Source organism: Mytilus californianus, unplaced genomic scaffold (genome assembly GCF_021869535.1).
Source record: "Mytilus californianus isolate M0D057914Y unplaced genomic scaffold, xbMytCali1.0.p SCAF_5, whole genome shotgun sequence".
Lineage (NCBI taxonomy): Eukaryota > Metazoa > Mollusca > Bivalvia > Mytilida > Mytilidae > Mytilus > Mytilus californianus.
The window spans coordinates 60507142-60533791 of record NW_026262701.1 but is presented as its reverse complement, the minus strand read 5'-3'; the positions used below and the strand labels follow the sequence as shown (position 1 = coordinate 60533791).

Sequence of the window (26650 nt, the reverse complement as noted above, 5' to 3'; positions counted from 1 at the left end):
TTTATCATAGATGTTTATGCAATGTGTGTTTTTGCAAAAGCCATTGCCAATGTCTTACATAAATAAGTCATGTAATTGTGAGTACATTCAATATGGTTAGTTTTAAATTTTTCAGTACAAAAGGTCGTGTCTATAGCTGGTTTTAAATGTTTCAATTCAAAGGTCGTGTCCAATTTCGGTGACTGTCTGGTGTTTAGTTGAGACTCTCCGCTACGGATCACTAAAACACCTCTACATTGTTATTAATGTAAAGTCGCGGTGGATAAGTTTTAAATTTATTGGTATGAGTAATTTCATCCCAAGGAAATGATATAGTTAATTGTATTGATTTATTCACTTTATTATATATGGAGTATAACAATGTTTGAAAAAAAAATGAATATCAGGTAAGATTTTTTACTATTAAATTAAGATAAATGATGAATTATTAAAAAGAAGGAAAGAAATATAGAAAGAAAGAAAAATTAGGAAGATGACAAGAGTTGAACACTTTAAAAAAATGTTGTTGTAGTTTTACAATTATGTTTTTGAACCGTTTTTTATGGGACGATGTTAAGAAAAATAATAAATTATTTGAACGATTTTCAGAAGAAAAAAAATAAATGACCAATTGATTTTAAATGTTTACGACGTTCATATGACAGGTTAACATTATTTCATTGACAGCTGATGCACTTTTCCTAAAAATTGATTTAATTACCTAATCTTAAATTAATATTAAAGAAAATAAGTTTCTTAATAATTAAATTATAATTCATCAAGTCCAAGGCGTCATTCAATTAACATAGAATTTCAAACTAATGACATAACAGTTGACACCTCCAGAGCAAACAATGAAAATTTCTAGCATGCTATATAAAAGTTTAAATCGTTATTTTATTTTAATTACATGGACACAGTCTAAAAAATTTGACCTATTTCTAGTACACGCCAAACAGACAAATTCCAACCAAGGTTAGTCTCCAATCTATATATGTTAAAATATTTTTTTCTTCATTTTCTAATAACAAAATTTTAAAATCTAAGAATATTTTCCGAGATGACTTTTTAATCAGTTGTTTTCAATTAAAAAAAACTTAAATTGATAATACTATCAAGTTGCAGCGTAGCCATTTTTGTTTCCACCAATGAAAACGAGAGAACAAGGATGGCAGCCATTATTTGAGGAAATCAAAGGTTTGGAAACATGTTTATTTGGAAAGCCTTAGCTTTGTTGTTATATATATTAGATATTTTTTTTTTAAATAAGTTTCAAAGTTGTCTTCAAAAATGGAATATTTAAATTAAAACTAATAAGGACGAAAGAAAACTTTTTTCGTCTTCATCTGCATATACATGCATATAAGAGAAGAATGCATAAAAATGATACTCAAGTTGAACTGTTAAAAGTAACGCAGCAAAATGTTATCAAAACGGATAGAACAACCTAAAATGGCAACTTAAAACCGTACAAGCAAAATTAAGTGAAATAATAATATCATATAAAAAAGAAGGGATATCTAGGACTATTACACTAACTCGGAAAGTAACTGGTTGTAGGGGATATGGAGTATTTTTAAGTATTAATTCAGGACTCAAAATCCCAACCAAAGAAACAGCGCTTTTATTGTTGTTCTTCATCCCAAAGTACCAGCGAGGCATCAACACAAAGCAAAACATACTTTATTTATTTTCGAACGGTCCACAATTTTTTTTGTGATTTAAATCTTGGATATTTGCATGGTATGTCGATTGTTATAGCGTAAACTGATTTTGATTATTAATAAGCAAATCTTGAAATCATATTTAGAAAATTTATTCTATCTTGTTCAATTTGTAGTGAAGATGTAGAAATTCATAATATGTGAGAAAACGCTTCCACAAAATTTTTTTCGTTTATTAATTGAGAAATTATAAATAAAAACTAATGTTTACACTCCCTCACGAGGTTGATGTATCTTACTAGTAGTTTAAGGTCTCTATTGGTCATAAAGATCACCAAGATTTAGATTTCAATTATTTATACATCCTTGGCTCTCAATTTCATTGTTTGGTTTAAACGTCCCTGATGAAGCCAAATTCAAAAATCGCCTCGGACTTACAAAATTTATAAAGTCTTATTTTCACTTTCCATAGTACAAAAGTATATATATATATATATAATATATACATATATATATATATAATGTTTTAAGCTTAAAATTCTCATTATAAAAAACAATCTTCAAGCCTTTAAAAAAATCATTATCATTTACTAAACTACTAAAATATCCTCAGTTCTTATATATTTTCACAAAAACATTGTCTTATTAACCCCCCCACCCCTTCCGCTCCTCATACGTATATCATTTAAATTTAATTTCCGATGGTTGAATTTTTTTATTTAAGATTTCAAAAATGCATAAAAATGACAACATCTTGCACTTGGTATGACGTTTGTAATAACAAGGGAATTACAGTAACAACAAAGAAATATGTTAAATACAAGTAAATGGTGAAATAATCACATCCCAGACCATTCGAATAAGTAGTCATTTACTTGAAAGGGCTTTCACCTTTTATAACAATAAGATATTTAGCAATAACGTTGTTTACATTACATAACCATTTTAGACATGTTAATGTGACCGACCGACTGGAAAATCCTTTCCTAATTGCTTTATAAAGTGGCAATAATATTTCAATTGAACTTTTATTGCTCCGTGCATTTATTTCAATTTTATCAACATCAACAAATATTTGAAGAAAAAAAATTATCATGCTTCAAATCTAATTTTGTTAGTTCAACAAGTTGTTTTACTGATTGATACTACTATCTTTGAACAGATCAGTTTGACCTTGGAGGCTCACCTGTTCAATGTGCGAATGGTCAGTGTGATTTTACGCTGTTTGGTTTTAATGAATACATGAATACAAACGACACAAAAGCGATATTGATCTTGTACATGTAGGATTTAAATGTGTAATTTGAGTATGTAAATAAATTAGTTTAAAATTTTTCGAAGGTCATTTGACAAAAAAGCATTGTATTAATTTAGAAACGTATTTGCAACTGTATCATCTAGTTCATCATGTTAAAAAATAATCCTTCATTCGAGTTTTAATTTCAATATAATCATTAAAAAAAATTGTAATAGAAAACAAAAGATATTAGTAAAACCTATAAATCGCGATCAATTTAAATCACAAGAGATATTATATGACATATACACCCATAACAAAGTTACAGAAAGTCACAATAACCCCACGATTATTCCTTTTAAGGAAACATACGATTTCATGCATAGCGTTTTTCCTTCTTCACACATCAGTAAATATTACTTGTCCTGTTAAATCAAATTTAAAAAAAAGTAAATTAACTTACCACCTTCAGATGATATATTTATATCATTTGTATCTAAAGTGATAAAAGAAAATAGAAAAAGTCCTGAAATATTCTGATGGGGGCAGTTTACCTACCGAAATTGATAAATTAACTTGATAGAAATTGTCAGTAGTTTGGAAGAGAGTCTTAGATGTGTAGACATCTACTGATGTCCTTTGTTTTTTTATGTTGTTAGGTTGGTGTCTCATTGAAGCTTATCGCACCTCGGATAAATTATGACGTTATGATTGGTTCAACATCGTCACGTGGTGACCCCTATGGATCCGTATGGGGTCAGTAGATTTCATAGGGTTCATGACGCCACATTTACTATTAATGGATTTTACTAACCCTCTATGGTTCGGCCGAATCTCCTGTGGATTTTACTAACCCTCTATGGTTCGGCCGAATCTCCTATGGATTTTACTAACCCTCTATGGTTCGGCCGAATCTCCTGTGGATTTTACTAACCCTCTATGGTTCGGCCGAATCTCCTCTGGATTTTACTAACCCTCTATGGTTCGGCCGAATCTCCTGTGGATTTTACTAACCCTCTATGGATCCGTAGGGGGTCAGTAGCAAACCATATAACTTATAATATTCCACATCTCCCTTTATTCATTCTTGAAGTCCAAAAGAGTTGAAAGTTGACATTGGTCATAACTAATGTGACTGCCGCAGTGAAAACACATTTGTATCTGTCCGTGTATTTGAAAAATGACTTTACTTAACATCCTTTTTTTATAGGTGGTGTTTTTTTTTTAATAAAGTTACGAGTTGCTAAGGAAGTGACGACTTTTAACTTGTCATTTGAACTTAATCTGAAATAGAAACTCCAAAATCAAAATTTACATAAAGATTCACGTTGATTAATCTCTTTATTTCAAATAAGAAGTTATTTAAATTCATTTTTTGTTTCCAGAGAAAAGGCCCTACCCTCGTAAAGTGTTGTAGGTTTTGAAATATTGCATGCTCATATTAACATTGTATTGTTATATATTGTAATTCGAAGCGGACTTCATAAGTTTGGTTTTCTTGTGTCCAATTCATTTCATTCTGAGTAAATAAAATGTTTAAACTTAGACTGACATTCGTTCGAGGTTATTTGATATTATTGTCAAATTTAAATTTACTGTTATAATCGAAACACCGGATTTACAAAATATATAAGAAATCAGTCAAGTTCAGTGAAAATTCAGATTTTTATTTTTGATATAGAATTTTTCTTAAACTACGAATACACAAAATTTCCAGTTTTTAGTGTTTTTGTAACTCATTCTAACATATTACTGTGTTGTGTTTATTTCATTTTGTCACCCCAGCTATTAATTATACACTTGTTCAACTTTCCTATGTCGAAATGCAACATCATATTGCGCTTGTCAGCTATTTTTAGATTGTTTCATAAATTATGCACATTTTGTAAAAGTACCATATTAAAATCATATCGCCTATGCTCTTGATCGTCATATTTTTCATCTGGAAAAGGAAATTTATACGAAAAGAAAAAATAAATTAGGTCTTGATTATCATAAGTATTGCATTTTATTTCTCATTCATATCTAAATAAAAACTTGCATTCTTTTGGCAAAACGTTTAAAATTAGTATAAAAACACATTATAAAAATGCATGAAAGTTTTTGATCATATGTCTTTTATACTAAGCTGCACTTTTTCATGCGGAAGACTACCGATTTATTATGTTTTCTCAGCAGGGTTGTCATAACAAGCTTTTAAGATGCATGCATATCACGTAGAGAATAAAAACAAGTTGATTGAATGAAATTGACAATCACGTGAATTCTGAAAATGTAACCCAACACTTCATTGAAAAGTATAAATATTTTGGTTAACCCCTTCTTAAATTTGAAACCACTACTGTAAGGCCTTTAATTCAAGTTTGATTTTCAAAACATTAATTTCTTTTCAACAACAACATGTTCGCAGAAAATATGTCATTTGAAAAATGATTATATATGAGCTTTTCACGTATCTACTTAACAGATTCACTGATAATTTCTGTTACGATAACGATTTTCAGTAAACAAATAATTTGCAGCAACAAATTTTGGAGTGGGTGGAACCCAATTTAAGTATTTGCTGATGTACAATAAAAGGCAATGGTTATGTATGAAATCTAACAATTTACAATAAAACTCGACGTGATAGTAGGGACAGAGAAATACTCAACATAAAAAATAAGAAGATGTGGTATGATTGCCAATGAGACAACTCTCCACCAGAGACCAAGTGACGTAGAAGTTCAAGTTTTTGTGGTATTTAATTTACGACTTGAAGTCCATGATCATATTTTAAATACATCCGAATACACCTGTGTGTCCATATTCCATTACAGGAAACTTTAATAACATAAACGGTACAAAGTTTAATGCACCAGATGCGCATTTCGACAATTTATGTCTCTTCAGTGATGCTCGAGGCCAAAACATCTAAATATCCAAAATCTAATACAAATGTTTAAGAGCGGATCAAACTAAAAAGGACTTGAAATATAGCCAAATTCGGATAAGGAATCAAAGCTTTGCATGAGGGAGACATCTTCCTTAATTCAGAATAATTTCAAAAAAAAAAAAAAATTTTAATCAGATAATATCCGTATTTTCAACTAGTGCCACAACATGCATCGTGGGTATCATGTGTTACACCATAATTGTCACCTGTTTTTAGACAGCGGTACCCACAAAACACAATAAAATGCTCCGCAGGGCGCAGCTTGATACGACCGCAGAGGTCGAACCCTGAACAGTTGGGGCAAGTATGGACACAACATTCAAGCTTGATACAGCTCTGAATTTGGATTGTGATTAAATATTTGACACAGCATAGGTTTCTGACACAGAATGAATGTGGTCTAAGAACTTAAAAATTTTAAATTGGACATTCACCTATTATGGTCCAATATCCAAAATCTAAATACATGGTTAGATTCAGCATATCAAAGAACCCCAAGAATTCAATTTTTGATGAAATCAAACAAAGTTTAATTTTGGACCCTTTTGATCTCAATGTGGACAAAGTTGATAACGGGGCCCAAAAATCAAAAATCTAAATACATGGTTAGATTCAGCATATCAAAGAACCCCATATATTCATTTTTTGTTGAAATCAAACAAAGTTTAATTTTGGACCCCGATTTGGACCAACTTGAAAACTGGGCCCATAATCAAAAATCTAAATACATGTTTAGATTCAGCATATCAAAGAACCCTAAAAATTCAATTTTTGTTAAAATCAAACTAAGTTTAATTTTGGACCCTTTGGACCTTAATGTAGACCAATTTGAAAACGGAACCAAAAGTTAAGAATCTAAATACACGGTTAGATTCGGCATATCAAAGAACCCCAATAATTCAATTTTTGATGAAATCAAACAAAGTTAAATTTTGGACCCTTTGGACCTCAATGTGGACCAATTTAAAAACGGGGCCCAAAATCCAAAAACTCAATACACGGTTAGATTCAGCATATTAAAGAACCCCAAGAATTCAAGAATAAAACCCCATTGAAATTGATCAAGAAATAAGCAATTTATACGAAGTATCTTCTTTTGCACAATACTGTGCAATTGAATATTTCTTGCTATTGTGCAATACTGTACAATTGACAATTTCTTGCTATTGCGCAATATTGTGCTATTGGATATTTCTTGCTATTGCGCAATACTGTGCAATTGAAGATTTCTTGCTATTGCGCAATCAATTGAAGATTTCTTGCTATTGTGCAATACTGTGCAATTGAAAATTTCTTGCTATTGCACAATACTTATTATATAATAATTTACACATCCTGTTTGGTGTGTATCTCCTACCATATCATTATTATTTGCTTTTAAATATTAATCAGAAATAACCAACTTAAAATGGAAAATTTTAAAAGAAAAAAAAAAGGAAAAAAAGAAAAAAAAAAAAAAAAAAAAAATCCCCCCCCCCAAATTTTTTGAACCCCCTTATGATTCATCACCCCCAAACTCAATCCCAGCCTTCCCTTTGTGGTATGGTACCTTGCAGTACAATTTCAGAGAGATCCATACACTTGAACACAAGTTATTGTCTGGAAACTAGAAAAATGCTTATTTTTGGCCCCTTTTTGGCCCCCAATTCCTAAACGTTTCGGGCAATTACCCCCAAACTCAATTCCAGCTTTCCCTTTGTGATATGGAACCTTGTAGTACTATTTCAGAAATATCCAAACACTTACACACACGTTATTGTCATGAAACTAGAAAAATGCTTGTTTTTTGCCCCTTTTTTGGCCCCTAATTCCTAAAATTTTGAGGCAATTACCCCCAAAATCAATCCCAGCCTTCCCTTTGTGATATGAAACCTTGTGGTACAATGTCAGAGAGATCCATACACTTACACACAAGTTATTGTCTGGAAGTTACAAAAATGCTTATTTTTGGCCCCTTTTTGGCCCTTAATTCCTTAACTGTTGGTACCATAACCCCCAAAATCAATCCCAACCTTCCTTTCGTGGTATTGAACCTTATGGTAAAATTTCATGGAGATCCATTCACTTAAACTAAAGTTAGAGTGCGAAAACCAATGTGTCTTCGGACGACGCCGGACGACGCCAGACGACGACGACGACGACGACGACGACGACGACGCCAACGTCATACCAATATACGACCAAAAAAATTTTAATTTTTGCGGTCGTATAAAAACGTTCAGGAAATGTTCCTGGAACGTTTCTGTTTCGTTGTGAAAACGTTGTGATTTAACATTGTGGGAACATTAAAGTGTGGACTACCAGTAACGTTATAAGAACGTCATAATATAACGTTATGAAAAACTAATCTGGAACCTTAATAGAACCTTGTGTAACCAATCTGGAACCTTGATAGAACCTTGTGTAACCAATCTGGAACCTTGATAGAACCTTTTGTAACCAATCTGGAACCTTAATAGAACCTTGTGTAACCAATCTGGAACCTTGATAGAACCTTGTGTAACCAATCTGGAACCTTAATAGAACCTTTTGTAACCAATCTGGAACCTTAATAGAACCTTGTGTAACCAATCTGGAACCTTAATAGAACCTTGTGTAACCAATCTGGAACCTTTATAGAACCTTGTGTAACCAATCTGGAACCCAAATTTAACCTAGTCCCAGACGACATTTGTACGTTGTCACAACAATGGCCCAACGTATCTACATTCATTGGCCCAACGTTGTTTTTAGACGTTGGCCCAATGTATAAGTGCAAAGTGGCCCTATGTTGGCCCAACGTGATGACTAAACGTTGGCACAACGTTGTAAGGTTTTACACAATACATAGGTCCAACGTTGGCCCAATGATGGAATAATACGACCGATGTTGAACAAACGTTGGGCCAACGTAGTATTACAAACTTTTAACAAACGTTGGCACTCCGTTGGTTCAATTTGTAAACTTTTCCATCCATATGAAGGATGCTAAAATCCCTTCCAAGCAACAACTGAAATAATTCCTGGTTTTTACATCAGTTCAAAATTGCGAAAGTATTAGTTTTATATAAATGTGGATAGTGTCCACATGTGGACACAGATGATGCCCCCGCTTGCATATCATATAGTTATAAAGGGACATAACTGAAGAACGGTAAAAGTGACGCTACCCAATTTTGAACTTGATCTGAGTTTTGTGGTAATAAGCATTGTGTGTAAGTCTCATAACATTTCGTTGAGGCTAACTTAAGTAGAGAACAGAAACTAAAAATTCAGCAATTTTTCTATTTGTAAACATGCATAACTCTAGAACGGTTGTGTATAAGTTTTATAACATTTGGTTGAGACAAACTAAAGTTAGAGAACGGAAACGAAAAAATCAGCAATTCTTATGTTTATAAAAGGGACATAACTCAAGAATGGTAAAAGTGTCGCCACCAAATTTCGTACTTAATCTGTATTATGTAGTAATAAGCATTGTGTATAAGTTTCATAACATTTGGTTGAGGCAAACTAAAGTTAGAAAACGGAAACAAAAAAAATTGTACTTGATCTTAGTTTTATGGTAATGCATATTGTGTAAAGGTTTCATAATGTTTGGTTGGTGCAAACTTAAGTTACAGAGTGGAAACTAAAAATGTTGCAATCTTTCGATTTATAAAGGGGCATAACTCAATAATGGTTAAAGGGACACTACCCAAATTCAACTTGATCTGTGTTTTATCAGTGGAAGTCAAAATTGAACATTGCATTGTATAAAGCATTGATTGTAGTTGATTCAACTATAATCATGGACAAAGGAAGATAACTCCAATTTCAAAAATTACTTGATATTTAGAAGAAAATAATAATTTTGCAATTTTTACATTTATAAAGGAGCATAACTCTAGAACGGTTATAGTGACGTAACCAAAATTCAAACCTGATCTGTGTTTTGTGGTAATAAGCATTGTGTATAAGTTTCATAACATTTGGTTGAGACAAACTTAAGTGAGAGAAGGTAAAACTAAACATTTTGCAATTTTTCCATTTATAAAGGAGCATAACTCTAGAACTGTTAAAGTGACGCCACCAAAATTCAAACTTGATCTGTGTTTTGTGGTAATAAGCATTGTGTATAAGTTTCATAACATTTGGTTGAGGCAAACTTAAGTTAGAGAAGGGAAACTAAACATTTTGCAATTTTTCCATTTATAAAGGGGCATAACTCTAGAATGGTTAAAGTGACGCCACGAAAATTCAAACTTGATCTGTGTTTTGTGGTAATTAGCATTGTGTATAAGTTTCATAACATTTGGTTGAGGCAAACTTAAGTTAGAGAACGGAAACTAAAAATTTTGCAATTTTCCATTTATAAAGGGGCATAACTCTAGAACGGTTAAGGTGACGCCACCAAAATTCAAACTTGATCTGTGTTTTGTAGTAATAAGCATTGTGTATAAGTTTCATAACATTTGGATGAGGCAAACTCAAGTTAGAGAACGGAATTTTGGGACGTACGGACGTACGTACAGACAGACAAGGGTAAAACTTAATGCCCCCACCGCTACGGCATAAAAAATGTTACAATTATTGCGTTTTAAGGATCCACTGTTGTTATACCATTTAATTTATTCCTTACATACTACCCTGACAATTTGGTATTTTGCCACTTTCCATCTTCCTGAACATGCATGAAAAATTTGCCACTGGACGTTTAAGCAACCAACAATCAATCAATCTTTCTCTCCAGGAATTATACTTTAGAATTTTACCCATATTTTAATGAATTCAATCAACACATCCATGTTACCTATTTCTCTTAAATAATGTAAACACAAAGGTATGAATATATATAATCTATTTTAGCTAGACAACCAGCAATGTGTTAAAAGTTTAATTTTATGTATCTACACGTTGCTAAATCAGATCTAGAATGAAAATTATAAAGTATATTCATGATAATTCATTTCTGTATATGTAATTCACTTCATACAGTTATTTTCCTAGTTCTGTATTCTAACATGGTTTTTATTCACAAGAGTGTTCCTTTTGGTTCTGCTGCACTTTCTTTTGTCACTATTTCTGACTCCGTCTTATGTTTAATTCTTATCCAGTATAGCAAATCTTCATAAAAATTATTTCACTGCCCCTGTAATAAAGTAATGAATAAATGAGTACTCAATGTATACTTCTTAAGAATATACTAAATCCTAAAAAATAAGCAAAAAGACAAACAAAATTACATTGTTTCCGTTGTCCTGGCACAACAAAAATATGATAAATAGGTAATGAAAAGACTCTTTTTTAATATTTTACCTAGACTATACAAGGCACAGCAATAGGCATAAGGCATGCTTTACCATAATGGTTAGACTTCACCGTGCTAGCTAAGTTAAGCAGGAAAACTGAGGGTAGATATGGATACAGGAAACAGAACCATGTCAAAAAGCGTTCTAACTAAATAAATAATTCTAGTGAAAAAAATACGAAGTCAAATCTAAATACACCAGCATTAACGGTAATATTAAACATTTTATGCATATATATCTGCGAATTTCGAATTCGATGTGGCATAAAGGATGGCTATCATATTACTTACTTAAAGTAATTCATTCTGCATTTTGTCCCATCTCCATTTCCATGCATTTTCTAGCCAGAATATTGTCTATGATTCCTACTATTCCTTTTGCACTCTGATTTATTTTGTCTTCTATAGTACTCAAATACTTGACCTATACATTTATATTAGAATGTAAAATTGTATATTAAGAAGAATATATACTTCAAGTAATTCATACACGAAACTGTCTGCCAATTTTTATAGACTTTTTCGTTTAGAAATATCCTAAAGTGTGATATAATTTTTTTTACACCCCCCTTTTTTTTTTTACATTTTCCCCTTTTTTTTTTACATTTTCCCCCTTTCTTTATATTTCAAGGAAATAAAATATTAAAATATTGGTAATATACAATTTGTTTAATGTTACTAATGTTCAGTGGTAAATTTTCATGTTTATTTAGGATTAAAAATGATTTAAACAAAATCTATTTCACCCGAAACGTAAAGACGCTATAAAATGATAGAAATTATATGTTTTATTTGTGAACAACATCCCTTAGATTAAAAAAAAACATATTGTATTTGTCATTCATAATCATATATATATATATATCATAATTTTTAAAGTAACAACTTACATGTTTCTTTCTCTTTAGATGATGTGATTTCCTCTTTTTGTTTTCTTAGTTATCACTGCCCTCTTACAAATACACAAGAGGAAACAGCCTCAAAAGTGACCATCCCATTACATTTAGATTTCCTATAACCTTAATTACCATAGCTACTATCTTTGAAATTTGTCTAACTTCTGGTCAACCTTATCAGAATATGCTTGATTAACAGAATGGCTGTATCAAATATCATTCTGTATATAACTGCTAATTATGTTTCGCAAAGTTGAATGAAAAAGGTTATAATAAATAATGATGATAATAATAAATTTAAACTTTTAATCAGGCAATCTGGAAAATTTTGAATCGTTTTAGAAAAAGGGAAAAAAATAAAAAATGTTGATATAACTATAGAACAGTTGTATGAATATTTCAGGTCTCTAAATAAAAATGATTGTGAAGATGATGATCCAGATCATCTTAATGAAAGTGTTCATAACTTAGATAATCAGGTTATTATTGATATATTAGATTGCGAGATAACTGGTGAAGAAATCTGTAAAACTATACAAAGTTTAAATAATGATAAAGCACCAGGTGATGATGAAATTGTAAATGAATTTTTGAAAAGTACTGTTGACAAATTATTGCCTATATATATGAAAATATTTAATACTGTATTAGATACTGGGATTATTCCTGATGCATGGTTAATTGGTATTATAAAACCTGTATTTAAAAATAAAGGAGATAAAAATGATCTCGACAATTATCGAGCGCTTTGCTTGACTTCAAATTTGGGCAAGGTGTTTACATCTATTTTAAACACAAGACTTAATAAATTGTCTGATGAAATAGGGATAATTTCGGACTCACAAGGTGGATTCCGCAAGGGATACTCTGTCCAAGATAACATGTTTGTTTTACATTCTATTATTACATTATAATATTTATCTGCCGGAAAGAAACTGTTCTGTGCATTTGTGGATTTTAAACGGGCGTTTGATACCGTTTGGAGGGCCGGACTTTTCCAAAAACTTATAAAAAATAACATCAGAGGGAAAATGTTTACGTTGATACAGAATATGTACACAGATATTAAGTCTTGTGTTAAACTTGATAATTTGAAAACTGCATTTTTTCCATGTGAAACGGGTGTTAGACAAGGAGAAAAATTATCTCCATTTCTTTTTGCCTTATACTTGAATGATTTAGAAGACTTTTTAAGTCAACATTTGGGCCATGGTCTAGAATACCTAGATTCAGAATGTATACATAGCATAGGTATTTATTTGAAAATGTTCATTTTACTATATGCAGATGATACAGTTATCTTTGCAGATACTGCTGAAGATTTACAAAATACTTTAAATATATTTGAACAATATTGTAATACTTGGAAACTTAAGGTCAATGTCTCAAAGACCAAAAATTGTAATTTTTTCTAAACGTAACTGTAATAAGAAATTCAAATTTAATCTATGTAATGATGAAATTGAGATTCAAGATACATATACATATCTTGGCTTGTTATTTAATTATAATGGTAATTTTTGTAAAGCCAGAAACAAATTAGTAGATCAAGCTCAAAAAGCTTTATACAGTCTGTACCAGAGAATTAATAATATTAGTATTCCTTTAGATTTACAGATAAAATTATTTGATTCTTTGGTAGCCCCTATTTTGACTTATTCCTCCGAAATTTGGGGATATGAAAATAAGATGAATATTGATAAGATACATTTACAGTTCTGCAAAAAAATTCTGGGGGTTAGGTCATCGACCGCAAATTTCATGGTCTATGATGAACTTGGCCGATTTCCTATCGAAATTAGTATAAAGATGAAAATGATTTGTTTCTGGTACAAACTTGTAACAAATGTTGATAAACTGTCTGGAAAACTCTACAAGCTTATGTTTAATTTATTTGAAAATGGAAATAATTCTTTTAAGTGGATTAATTATGTAAAATCTATTTTTGATGAAACTGGTAACAGTGAAATCTGGCATGTACAAGGAAACGTTAATTTGATTTTTTTTAAAATTAACGTTAAACAAAGACTCCATGACCAGTTCATACAAAAATGGTTTTCGGATATCGATAACTCATCAAGGGGGAAGTTCTATTCAAAATTTAAGACTGACTTCTGTATGGAACCCTATCTAATTAGACTTAGAAAATTTAGTAGACTCTATATTTGCAAACTTCGCACTTGCAATATCAAATTTCCTATCGAAACGGGGAGATGGAATAGAATTCCAGAAATTGAAAGAAAATGTAAGCTTTGTAAGACTGGTCTTGGAGATGAGTATCATTACATAGCGCTATGTAACAATGCTGATGTTATTGAAGTAAGAAATGCATATATTCCTAATTACTACAGAATCAACCCAAATATCAACAAACTTTATGGAATGTTGAAATACTGCAACTTAAATGTATTAACTAACCTTTCTATTTTCATTCAAAAGGTTGAAAAACTACTGCTTTCTCTGTAAATCATCACATATGAATCTTTATATATGTTACACTTTTTGCTACTATCCATTATCATTTTATTGTGTTCATGTGATCATGTGGTTATTTGAACTTTACAGATTGCACGGACTTTTTGCGATCTGGTCAATAGATGTAGTATACATTTAGTTTTGTAAAAAAAAAAATATTTATATTGTTTTATTTTATGTATTCTACTCATTTCGCTTCTATGTTATTTGTAAATTTATGTGTATTTGTCGCTCCTGTTACGCAGGAAATCTGCGTCTGAGTGTATTTTGAATAAACAGTGAAACAGTGTTTAAGTAATAAAAGTTATTTTTTTTTATGACAGTATTGATATTCCATTATCTATTTTACCTGGCTAATCTATAGAGTATAAGATAGGATCAATGTTGGCCCAGCATTGGCCCAATATAGAGTAGTAAATCTTATTTCAGTCAATGATCACGTTCAGTATTACATTTACTTTTGTATGGATAAAAAAGTGAACTTGAAAATGAATAAAGTGAACAAATTTCCTCGCAAAATTTTCTCAATTTTTTTTTAATAAAAAACACAACCGAGAAAGGAATAACCTTTTGATATGCATATTTATATGGTTTTTATTCTGTTTTGTAAAGATGGTTTTAATGAATTACCTGTAAGTGGTTTATGAGGAGTTTCAAAAACTATCAGCATTGACTCTCTTAAACAAATTACTTTGAAGGTTTGATTAATATGCATGATGGCAAAAATCTTATAAATTACATTTTTTGCTATTAATTCAAATTTTTTTTTTTCGAAAGATTAAATTTTCTAAAAAAATGAGGAACATTGTTCGAACGTTTTAAAACTGTTAGTCAAGTAACGTTAAAAATAACTAATATTCAACGTTTCTACAACGTATTATTTGTAACATAACCAAAATGAAACTTCCACACAACGTTAAAAAAAAACGTTCCTAGAACGTTGAATTGTAACGTTTCATTTTAACGTACGTACTCACAACGTTCGTGTAACGTTAATGTCCTAAATAACCTTACAGGAACCAATCCACAACGATCATTGAACGTTATGTGTTTAGTGGGTATCGACGGACGTTGTCATATAACAAAACAGAAGGAATTGCAAGATTTTAGGTCTTTTTTTTTTATCATACAGTTCTTCAATTGTTTCGGTTCTTACACATCCTTGGTCTTGAAATATTCGGCTTTGAGCGTTCCTGTTGAAGATGAACCCAGAGAAGCTCTTCGGACGCATGAACTTTATAAAGTGTTGTTTTCATTTTTTAAATAAGTTTTCCTTAATGGACCGACTAAGTATAAATGTTATGTAAAGACATTGTTTGGATTTCACATTTTTAAATAAAAGGCTTTTGTATCCACAATCATGACATAATTTAAAAAAATCAAGTTCATATTTCAGATATAGTCACGAATAGCTAATTCATGCTTCGTTGTGTGGAATAACCTAGACTTACAACACAAAGAATGTGTTAAAGGCCGTACGTACAGTGACCTGTAGTTGTTTACTGCATCTTTAAACATTTGTTGGAGGTTGTGAATTTCATTCAATATTAATATTTTTCTTTCCTTGGAGGTGATATCCCGATCACTAATAGGAACAGAACATGTGCACTCTCTTAGAAAAAAGTAAAATCACAAAAATACTGAACTCCGAGGAAAATTCAATCGGAAAGTCCCTAATCACATGGCAAAATCAAATGACAAAACACATCAAACGAATGGACAACAACTGTCATATTCCTGACTTGGTACAGGCATTTTCAAATGTAGAAAATGGTGGATTGAACCTGGTTTTATAGCGCTAAACCTCTCACTTGTACGACAGCTTCGTCAAATTCCGTTATATTTACAACGATGCGTGAACAAAACAGACGTAATAAATAAAATAGTCAAAATATGGGTACAACAGTCATCACTGTGCATGTTACAATATCAAAACAAACAATCATTTACTAAAAAGCACAAAAGCATCTATCAAATTAAAAACCACATTCATTGCTTCGCGTGTCTGACGTCAGAAAATAGAAACGTCACATAAGAAGAAGGAGATTTGCATTTTCTCCTTCTTATATATTTCTCAGCTGGGTACGGTCGATATGTACCTCTTTCCAGTAACTTCTCATATATCTATGAACGTAATATGGTCATTACTTAAAGTATTAATACTTGAAGAACACATATAGAGACAAATGTCAGCAATCGGTCAATACTTTTTACTTAAATTTTAGTACATATAAAGTTGACCTTCGAAAATTTTGTTGTATAAAGTTTTGAGTACTTTTTTTATTTCAACGCCCTAACTTTTTTATGTCCCATCTACAATAGTAGGGGGATTATATTTGGGTCTGTGCTTCCTGTTTCAAGTTATAGTTATTTACCATGAAGCTGTGGTCACATTAACTTGAAAATAAATACACATGTTCATTATGATATGAGTCTTTAAAAAACATATGTCAATTAGCGTTTTGATCCACTGATCAGGTTATAGTGTATTTGTTTAGGTGAGATTAAAGTTTGGAAATGAGGTAGTTTATCATGAAGTTGATGTCATATCAACTTGAAACTTATTACACATGTTGATTATTATGAGAACTTTAAACAAAAAATGTATGCTTATTTTGGACATGGACCCAGATTTCGGGGTTCACTAGAACATAGAAATGTGATATTGCGAGCGGGGCATGATTGGTGTCCCACCAAACAATGAAAAGTAGTTAAGCGATTCTACAATTACATCTGCACTACAATCCATATAAACACTGAACCATTACTGACAAAAGTGGCGTACCTTACACATCTACTTACGGTGTGTCAGGGTACATGCATTGAAGCTTTATTCTCAGACTTAGCCACTTCCAAAAAAAAGTGGCATCTTATAATCCGCAAAAAAAAAAAACAGAATATCATGAACTATTGAAAAATATCTTTCAAATTCAAGTTAAAACTACGATTTCCTTTTCAGGGGGATTTAATATTTTAATGTGTTGGTAGCCAAACCAAAAGACTGGACAATGGCAAAATTTCAATTATACACGATTGTTGCGCCCTGCTTTATTATCCTAGTGTGTCTAAGTGGAATGGAAGCTGCAGGAAAGTTTACGTGGCTTCAGAGAGACAGATTTGATGAAATTGTTGGAAAATACATCAATGCTATAAAGGGACATAACTGTGCACCAAGATCAAAAGCTGATATGATGATGAGGGATGATATTGTTACACAAATTCCGAAAGCAAACGAGCTTCTCAGTAAAGTTTTCTATTCAAATAGATCTGTGTTTGTACATATGCACAATATGGCTCTTAATAGGGCATTTTTCATGAGTTATATATTACAACGAATGAATAGTACAGAAGACTATTCTATACAACCTAATATTCATTATCTCTATATGTCAGTAACAGCAGATATAAATGCTAATCCGTATGCCATTAACGGATCATCCATCATTTTTGATCAAGATGTCTATTATCCGAACTGGTTGACAAACTTAGATTTTAATAAAACTATTCCACTGTTCGGTGTAAAAGGTTGGCGGAAAGACAATACTTTTGCACAAGGAAATTTTATTCGGGAACCTAATAGACGAGTTGTCCAATGCCAAGACCTGGGAGCAGGAAACAATAAGAATTATACCAATGACGGATATAAGATGAACCCTTGGTATAACTTTTGGTTACCGGATTTAGATGGACAGGAAGACAAATCTAATAAGTTTACGTATAGCGTAGGAATTCGATATTCAAACGTTACGGGAAAATTCATCAAAGAAGATTTTGATGTCTTCAATTTTTTTGGACCAAATCTACCTAGTCAGAGCGAAAAAGACATTGGGAAAATGCCAGTAAGATTTACAGTACCATATTTTGATTGTGGAAGATCAAACACATGGAAAGTAAGCGCCGTAGCCCCAATCGTTGATTTCTTTCCAAGATATTCAAATTATACGCACATGAGGCGACAGAGGTAAGTACACGTCATCCATCAAAATGCACAGTGTTTAAAAATGCCTTTTAAACTTCAATATCTTATATAACTGATCAGTGCGTATGGATTATTTGTTGGCTTATTGTTCTTTGGTAAAGTATCTATTAGATTGATTGATTGACACATGGAGCTCAGCTTAATTTCTCACCAGGAGCATGCATGTTTAAGAGTCCAAAGTTAGGAATGTCAATCTTTAAACAGATGATGAACTTTAAATGGTATTTTAAACGCATCTCAGCGAAGATCAAATACATTTTTTTATGGTTCAGGTTTTAAATAATATTATGATTTCTGATTAAATCCAACATAAACAAAAATAATGTCCTCCAACGGTTAATACAAGTAAACAGAAAAAAAGGAATCGTTTTCACCAAACAGGCAAAGAGCTAGTTACACAAAAAAAAAAAAATTGGAGATGTATATATTCATGAATCAATAAAAAAAAATCAGAGATTAGTTTACATAACTTTCCATTTTTATATAAGTGCTCATGAATATCTTCACATTTTTCTTCCACTTTATATTACAATATAATCATATATAATATATCCGATCTAAGCAAGTATTTACCTTTGTCCAGATTTGTTGGAGTGGTTACTATGGATACGGATTTTATGAAAATTGACTTTAACCCATGTGGAATCAGCGCTGGAAATCCTGGACCAAGCTACCTTGCAGGGGTAGCAAGGTGTAAAGATCACACTGGAGTAAGTAATTTAATTATTTGAACGTTTAGCAAAAAAAAAAATGACACGCGGTATCTTTTGTAATACAAAACATTTAATTGACCAACGTCATGACTTTGGACCATAACCTCCCGTTTGGTACGTAATTAAAATTCCGTTTGGTTGTCAATGTCCATTTAGTTGTTTATTTGAATAGATGCATGAAACATTGAGAATAATCGAGACAAAAATATGGTATTGGTTTGTATGTAATGTAGCCAATGAATTGATCTCAAATCAGAAATATAATTAATCTTCACTCATGTTTCATATCAATTTCCAATATCCAAAACTCGACTTGGATAGAATTAGTTTATGCAAAAGATTTGATCCGTTGCCTAGAACTCCTACAAAAACCACATGTACAAACAAAGTTTTAGTTTTATGAAATAATTTAATAATTTCAAATATTAATGTTCAGTAGATGAACGCGAATTCTGAAATAAAGATACGTTGGTTTTAATTATTTAAATAACACGGTGACGAATCGGAACCATGCAAAATTACACTGAAACAAGTGAAAATTTATAGTACATTCCGTATTTTATATATAAAATGAAGAGATGTGGTATGATTGCCAATGATACCATTATTCATCAACATAAAAAATGACGTGGATTTAAGCAACTACAGGCCCCGGCATAACAGAATGTGAAACAATTCAAACGAATAAAACCACCGACCTGATTTATGATGAAACAACCATTTCTACATACAGTCGAACCTCGTTGTGTCGAAGTCGAAGGGACCGGACCAAAGTATTCGACTCATCCGAGGTTCGACTCATCCGAGGTCGAGTGTGTCGTCATAAATTTTGAATGCATGAAATACGGTATGAGATTTGTGTAAACTAGATACAATGAACAGTTTGTCTTTTTTTTTTCGATATGACACTTTATGATTGTGTATTCAATCTCAATTTTTGGTCCTTCGTGATAATTAAAAACACAAGTACAGATACAAAGATGTATATACTTTTACAACTTTTTATAATTATATTGACAATATGATATGTATTAACTAAAAATAAGCATACAAAAATTGAAAGCACAATTACAAAAAAGGACAGTGCATCAGCAGATTAGACCTCCCCTTCGGACCAACCACCAATAACCGACTACTCCGGGAAAAAAAACGTACAAAAAACATGACTACACGAAAAAAATATAGCCAAGATAGTTTGACTTGATAAATGTACAAACACAAAACGTGATAAGCTTAAACAATTTTTACATGCGCACGAACTTACCCCTTTACATTTCTAGACCATAAGTCGTACAAGTTAAACATACTATAAAAACCGGCTCAGTTACAATAAGAATAATTTTTTTTTCTCAAATGGAGATTCCTGTTTAACAATAATGATGGAACTTATACTCTAGCGACCTTTCACTGTTTGATATTTACCTATTTGTTTTAAAATGTTTATTTAGTGCAAAGCTAAAAGCGGTAAAGGATATGGGCGTGGAGGATATATCTGTCACTGTAAGGGTAAATACGTTTATCCTATGGATATCCAAGGACCATACGATGGAAAACTGATTGAAATGTCCACCAATGAGGAGCGAGCAAACAGTTTTAATTGCATACGTGGCGACCGTAAGTTGAAAATGGTGTTTTTATTGGAGATTTGTTGATTGAGTACTAAGTCTTTATGTTACCGGTATTTCAGAACGAATTGCAATATTTCTCTTACGACTGTGCTTTTAGTTAAAATTAGGTTTAAGTGCTTCAATGGAAATAAAGTCATAATCAATAAATTAAAAAGCAGCCATTCCAGTCACAGTAAACGAATACGATAGATATTAAAAGAACTCCCATATGAATACACATTGTATAGCAACGCTACAATCCCTGATATATTCGCCTGTATTGCACACAGTACAATGGTGCTTTAAAATGACTACTTCACCGTCACATATAGGAAAATATACTGTTCTTGACTTTTTGAAAGTTTTGCCTTGATCAATATGTATAAAACATTAACAATACCAATTGTACTGCACCAGATGCTGCTTTCGACAATTGATGTCTCTTCAGTGATGCTTGAGGCCTAGCTTTCTCGGTTTGCTTCATTAATCATAAAAGCACATGTTAACAACACACTTGAAATTTTGCTTAAGAATGATAATTCTACAAAGGATACATACACATATTTAGGATGTCACATCATCGAAATTAATGTATTGAATTCACATCTACAGTAATAAGTAATAAGCACGAAGTTTTCATATGCAGTATGCGGTATATTTACGGTATTTCCCCGCCCAAACAATAAATCACAATTTAACAGAACTACAAATAATGATATGGTGTTTTTTACACTCTAGTTACTGAATATGCATTTTTTCATATATTTCATAGATTACCGCGTTCTTCCCGTTGTTGACCAGAACGCTGACGTCACAGTTGAATTTGGAGTGGCCAATATCAATACTCGTAAGAGGAGGTCACTTATGTCAATCAATGAAACGGATACCGTGAACCATGGAAGTGAAAAACATGGAAAAGTTGAATTCCGAGAAAGAGAAACTGTAAAGGAAACTATCAAGGTTGAGTTTGAACAAAGTCAGAAGAAAAAGGAGAAGAAAAAGCGAAGAAAGAGAACCACGGATTACGGAGATAGGTCCGACTTTGATCAAATGCGCTTTGATAGAATGATCAGGATTTTCAGACAGAAAGTCAGTATAAACAAAGACAATTGCAAGAGTGTCCCTGCAAGTTCTCTTAACTTGCCAGGAGACGCCGCATATGACGTTGAAAATCAATTTAAATTTCAAGGAGCCACGGCTCTTAGAGTATCACATTTTCTAACATTGTTCTTGGAAACTGTTCAGATATCGGACAATTTTGGTAATCTAAGAGGAGGGGGTAGACTTCATCAGGATCACTTATTTGGAGAAGTTTTAGCTAACGTAATGGCAGATCATAGAATTTTATCTAGTGGAATATTCTTCGAACCATACATTTTTGTAAACCAGGACGGAACTTCTAAAGAACTTTTTGGTCCTTACGCTTTCAAAGATCAAGGCGTTGCTAAGGCTATAGATATGGCAGGTTTACCAAGAAAATATATCTTTGAAGACTGGTACCAGAATATTAAACAGAGCTGGGAAACAAATACGGTTAAACTGAAGAAACATAAAATGAATCAATTAGTTCGCTCAGACGCAAAAGGGACCAGCTCAATAAAATTTGAATATTATCCAATAAGCTACTATGCTCCTAAATATGAAGATGGTCTGTGGTCTCATCCAAAGTTTAAATGCGATGGAATGGTAGATAACTGGGTTATGACATACAGTATTCCTTTCTTCCGAAGGGATTATGTTGCAAAGAAAAACAAATTTGCGTAAGTATACAAAACAATGAAGAATAAACTTGTCCACTGTTTTTCATCAAGTTCTAGATATTGTTATCTCCAAATAATCGACTAAATGTATGAAAAAACATATCTAAAAGATTTAAACTAATATTTTTTTACCACGATAAACATTCTTTTTCAAAGAGCATGTGCTTATAGTTTTATTCTTTTTTTTGTACTTTCATATTTTTGCAATAATTAAATGTCCTCAAATAGATATGAACACAGTTATAATCACATGTCTTCCTTCAATTTTTCAGAGGAGTTGTTACTGTCGATGTACCTCTTGATAATTTGGAAATAAACCAATGTCCAATGGCATTTAGTGTTGCTAATGCATTTAAAAATACAGCTAGATGTCATAAGTCTACTAAAGTAAGTTTTGTAAATCATCTACACACCCTTAGGTTCCAAGCGTCGCTGGTGACGGTTATTCAAGAAACAAGAAATAATAAGGAAGGTCACTAGTTCACAAGAAAAAAAAAATGAGATAGACCAGCAGTTTGATATACAAGTTAGAAATACACATTCATTAATTGATCAGCTGATACCTATAGAAAAGATCAAAGCGTCAGAATTACCTTGGCATCGGTCATTCATCTTTTGTGGAAGCAGGTTTTTTTTTTTGGGGGGGGGGGGGGGGGTGGGGGAGGGGAACAAACAATATTTTTTTCGACTTTAATAAAAACAAACTATTTATTTCAACAAAAAAGGTGAAATAACATATAGGAACATGATATTTTTTTGAAATTCAATGTTGCTCGATAAAAACAAAAATATTTTTCACTTCCCTTCTAAAACAAATTTTTTTTAGGAAATTTAGACTCAAATAATTAATCTTTAAAAAAAACCCACGCTCAACGCCCCATCAAAAGATGAATGGTCGGCACATTATGATTGGTTTGTTATCTGTTATCAGTAGCAAACAGTTACCTTATCGTTAAAGCTGTCTACGTTAATGCCGCATTTCATGTTAAAATTGCAATGAATTACCAATGTTAATAAAAGAACATAAAATCCCCATCTTTTCTTTATCTTCCTCTACTCTTTTGTAACTTTTCGTCGTGTGTCACTAGCGTTATTCTTTTCGTATCATATTACTATATGGCGTTGTCCCTTTTCCCTTCGGCTTATGATTTATGAATGCCACCTTGGTATTTTCTTCCCTATTTTTGTCATTCCCTATCTATCTCATTTCATCTGGTTCATCCTATATACGGTGTACAGCGTCTCGTGCTTCAAGTAGAACCACTTAAAATTGTTGTCCATTCGTTTGATGTGTTTGTGCTTTTGATTTTGCCATTTGATTAGGGACTTTCCGTTTTGAATTTTCTTCGGATTTCAGTATTTTTGTGATTTAACTTTTTACATAACTTCCAGTGTAGTATCTAAAATTTTGCTTTACTTCTAGTGTAAAATGATTCCTGGATATAAATACTCACGAGGAGCATACCGATGTGATTGTAAACAGGGATACGAGTACCAGTTTGCCGATGGAAAGAATTTTATAGAAGGAAGTTTAGTCGAGCTGGAATATGAAAAGAAAGTCAAGGGATTGTTCAGTCGGTGGGTTATTTTAAATTAACTTGAATAAATGTATTTTAGCAGAAAATTATAATACAATCTTGTCAATCTAATATATTTTTTATATGTATTTTTATTCGTAAAAGCTTGTACGAAAACTTTGTGAGATTTTTTTGACGGTTCTTGTTTAAAATTTGTTGATTTTAGTAGGCAGCTATGTTGTGATTTTTCCCTTTTTTATAACAAAATTTCAATTCAGATTTGCATTAAATACAATATTAAGCAGCACTTAACTAATGTTGAGCTGTATATGGTACACATAAAATGGATAAGACATATATATTCAAGGTTTCTATCAAAAGAAAAAAAAATTACAAAACTGGTCTAAAAGTTTTTCGATTTATTTTTTACCAGTAGTCTTTGATTGTCGAATGGTCCACTTGAATTAGACGCACCACAATATGCTACCAAGAACGATATATCCTGTCTTTGATTTAAAGACAGAAGTATGAAAATTTATAAAGCAGTTAAATAGAGGCGAAAGATAACAGAATATTTAAACTCATAAGTCGGAAACAAACTGGCAATGCCATGGCAAAAATCGAAAAACGAAAAACAACCACTAGACAAACAACAGTACACAAAAACACATCACAGAAAACTGAATTATCATCTTCTCTTACTTTTTTGCAGGTTTGATTCGCTAGTATGTCGAGTACAAGGGGGTGCCACTGCTGTCAATGTGAATTACATCTCGGTATTGATAGGGATGATTGTGGCATTAATGATGTCCAGATATATAGAGTAAAACTCACCTAGAAAAACATAATATGTATCATCAGTTCCAAAACATATACAAGAGAACATTTTTCATTTATAACGTATATGAAGAGGAGAGACAAACAATTGTATCTAGAAATGTTCATGTATCATCAGTTTTGACAATTTATGAGGATTGACATTCTTACATTCCGCAATTGATATTAGATTGTGTATATTTTAGAACCTAAATACGTGTTTATCTACCAAGTAGGACATATAACGTCTTCAGTCATGAAATTGGTGTATTCATGCCATTTTGGTGGATCAACCAACGAACACATACCTGTTACTCAAATGGAGACTGATAGAGTCTTGTAAATTGACAATTAAGTAATCATAAAACATTGCATATATGCATTCCATTCAATTATTATTATTACAGGAAACTGTATTAATCAAGAAAGTAATGCATTATCTTAAACGTTACTGTGACAGTGCTATATTGTTGTATTGATGAATTCCTTATTTTTGATTTTTATATTTATATCTTTTACAATGACTTGAAATCCATTTTTATGAATCTCATTATTTGATGGAATGAGAAAAAGTTGGGGGTTTTTAGTTATCGTTTTCAGTTTTGACCAAACTGTTCCTGTGAGGCAGCTGGACTAGCCAAGGGCATATGGTTAATTGATTACATGTCAAATGTTGTATTGATTGAACTTGTTTTCAGAGTGATTTGGATTATTTTTTAGGAAATCGAATATCAATACAGATTCATTTACGTTTATTAAAATTTTCACTCTTTGTTAAAACACAGCTGAATAAAAAAATATACGATGCTGAGTTATAGTCTTAGTGATAAAAAAAACTACCTCTGATATGCTCATAAATCATAATATGGGGATGAAAATCTGATCAAACCTAGCTAATTCTAAATTATCTATTTCTGTGTAATATGTGTAAAGAAAGGCAGCTTGATTTCTAAAACATATGCTTGATTATATTTGCTTCAAATGATTTTGTTACAAATAAATACCATAGTCTTAATGTTAAGAAATGTAAATGAAATCCTTTCAAAAAAAAAACCATGTCATATTTCGTTATAGTTTAAAACAGGAAAACCTGCATTCATATCAGTACTGATTTTTCTGACCCCTCCCCTTTCCCAACAACAACCAACTCTTCGTGTATTTTTTTCCAACACTAATTACAGCAGTTTTTATGAATATATGTACTTTATCTGTATATTATTTTCTTCATGACGATTTTTTGCCTATCATTTTTGAATGAATTAAGCTTATGCTCAAAGCATACTGTGCATGTTAATATCACTGAATCCACAAACGGAAAATCCTGCAATATTTGACTCTAAAGCACATACATGTAATTGATGTGTAAATACGTCGAATTCGTTTGACAAATTGATCAGTCGTGTAGTATATTATTTTAAAATGTCGAAAGGATATCTGATACCTTTAACGACAATGCCATGTATTTCAAAAATCTGACAAAGTTTATTGAATTTCTTAAATTTTCATAAACATTGTTTTATTGTTTTTCTACCAATAACAACCTGACCATGTTAATCAATATATTTTTATAAACCTAGTTTATCTAACAATAAAAATCTGACAAAGTTAATGAATAGATTTCCATAAACCTAGTTTATCTAACAATGATTTCGTTGCAGGATTTTCTGGTGTGTCTCTTGTTAAAGTTTATTTGCAAACTTTTGTATATTTTACATTTACTTATGTCATCTGCCAGCATATTATATAGATGAATAGATAACTACGTTCAATGTTTATACAAATAATAAAATATCTCAAAAGGTT

General features: G+C 31.7%; 2 protein-coding genes across 5 annotated transcripts in view; one reads left to right on the top strand and one right to left on the bottom strand.

Moving 5' to 3' along the window:
- LOC127701157 (cytoplasmic dynein 1 light intermediate chain 2-like) overlaps window positions 1-26650 on the bottom strand; it is a 722868-nt gene that overhangs the window by 144435 nt on the left and 551783 nt on the right. The window lies entirely within an intron of this gene.
- On the top strand, window positions 224-26650 carry LOC127701143 (uncharacterized). Of its 3 annotated transcripts, none has more exons than XM_052204949.1 (8): window positions 224-386; window positions 17415-18416; window positions 19018-19144; window positions 20596-20761; window positions 21527-22514; window positions 22787-22901; window positions 23938-24092; window positions 24744-26650. In XM_052204949.1, exons 2-8 carry the CDS (start codon window positions 17464-17466, stop codon window positions 24856-24858), a joined length of 2619 nt encoding a protein of 872 aa, XP_052060909.1. In that variant the 5' UTR covers window positions 224-386; window positions 17415-17463; the 3' UTR covers window positions 24859-26650. The 3 variants fall into 3 exon arrangements, with proteins under 3 accessions (XP_052060909.1, XP_052060911.1, XP_052060908.1); XM_052204951.1 differs by lacking the exon at window positions 224-386 and adding an exon at window positions 934-954; XM_052204948.1 differs by lacking the exon at window positions 224-386 and adding an exon at window positions 1118-1176.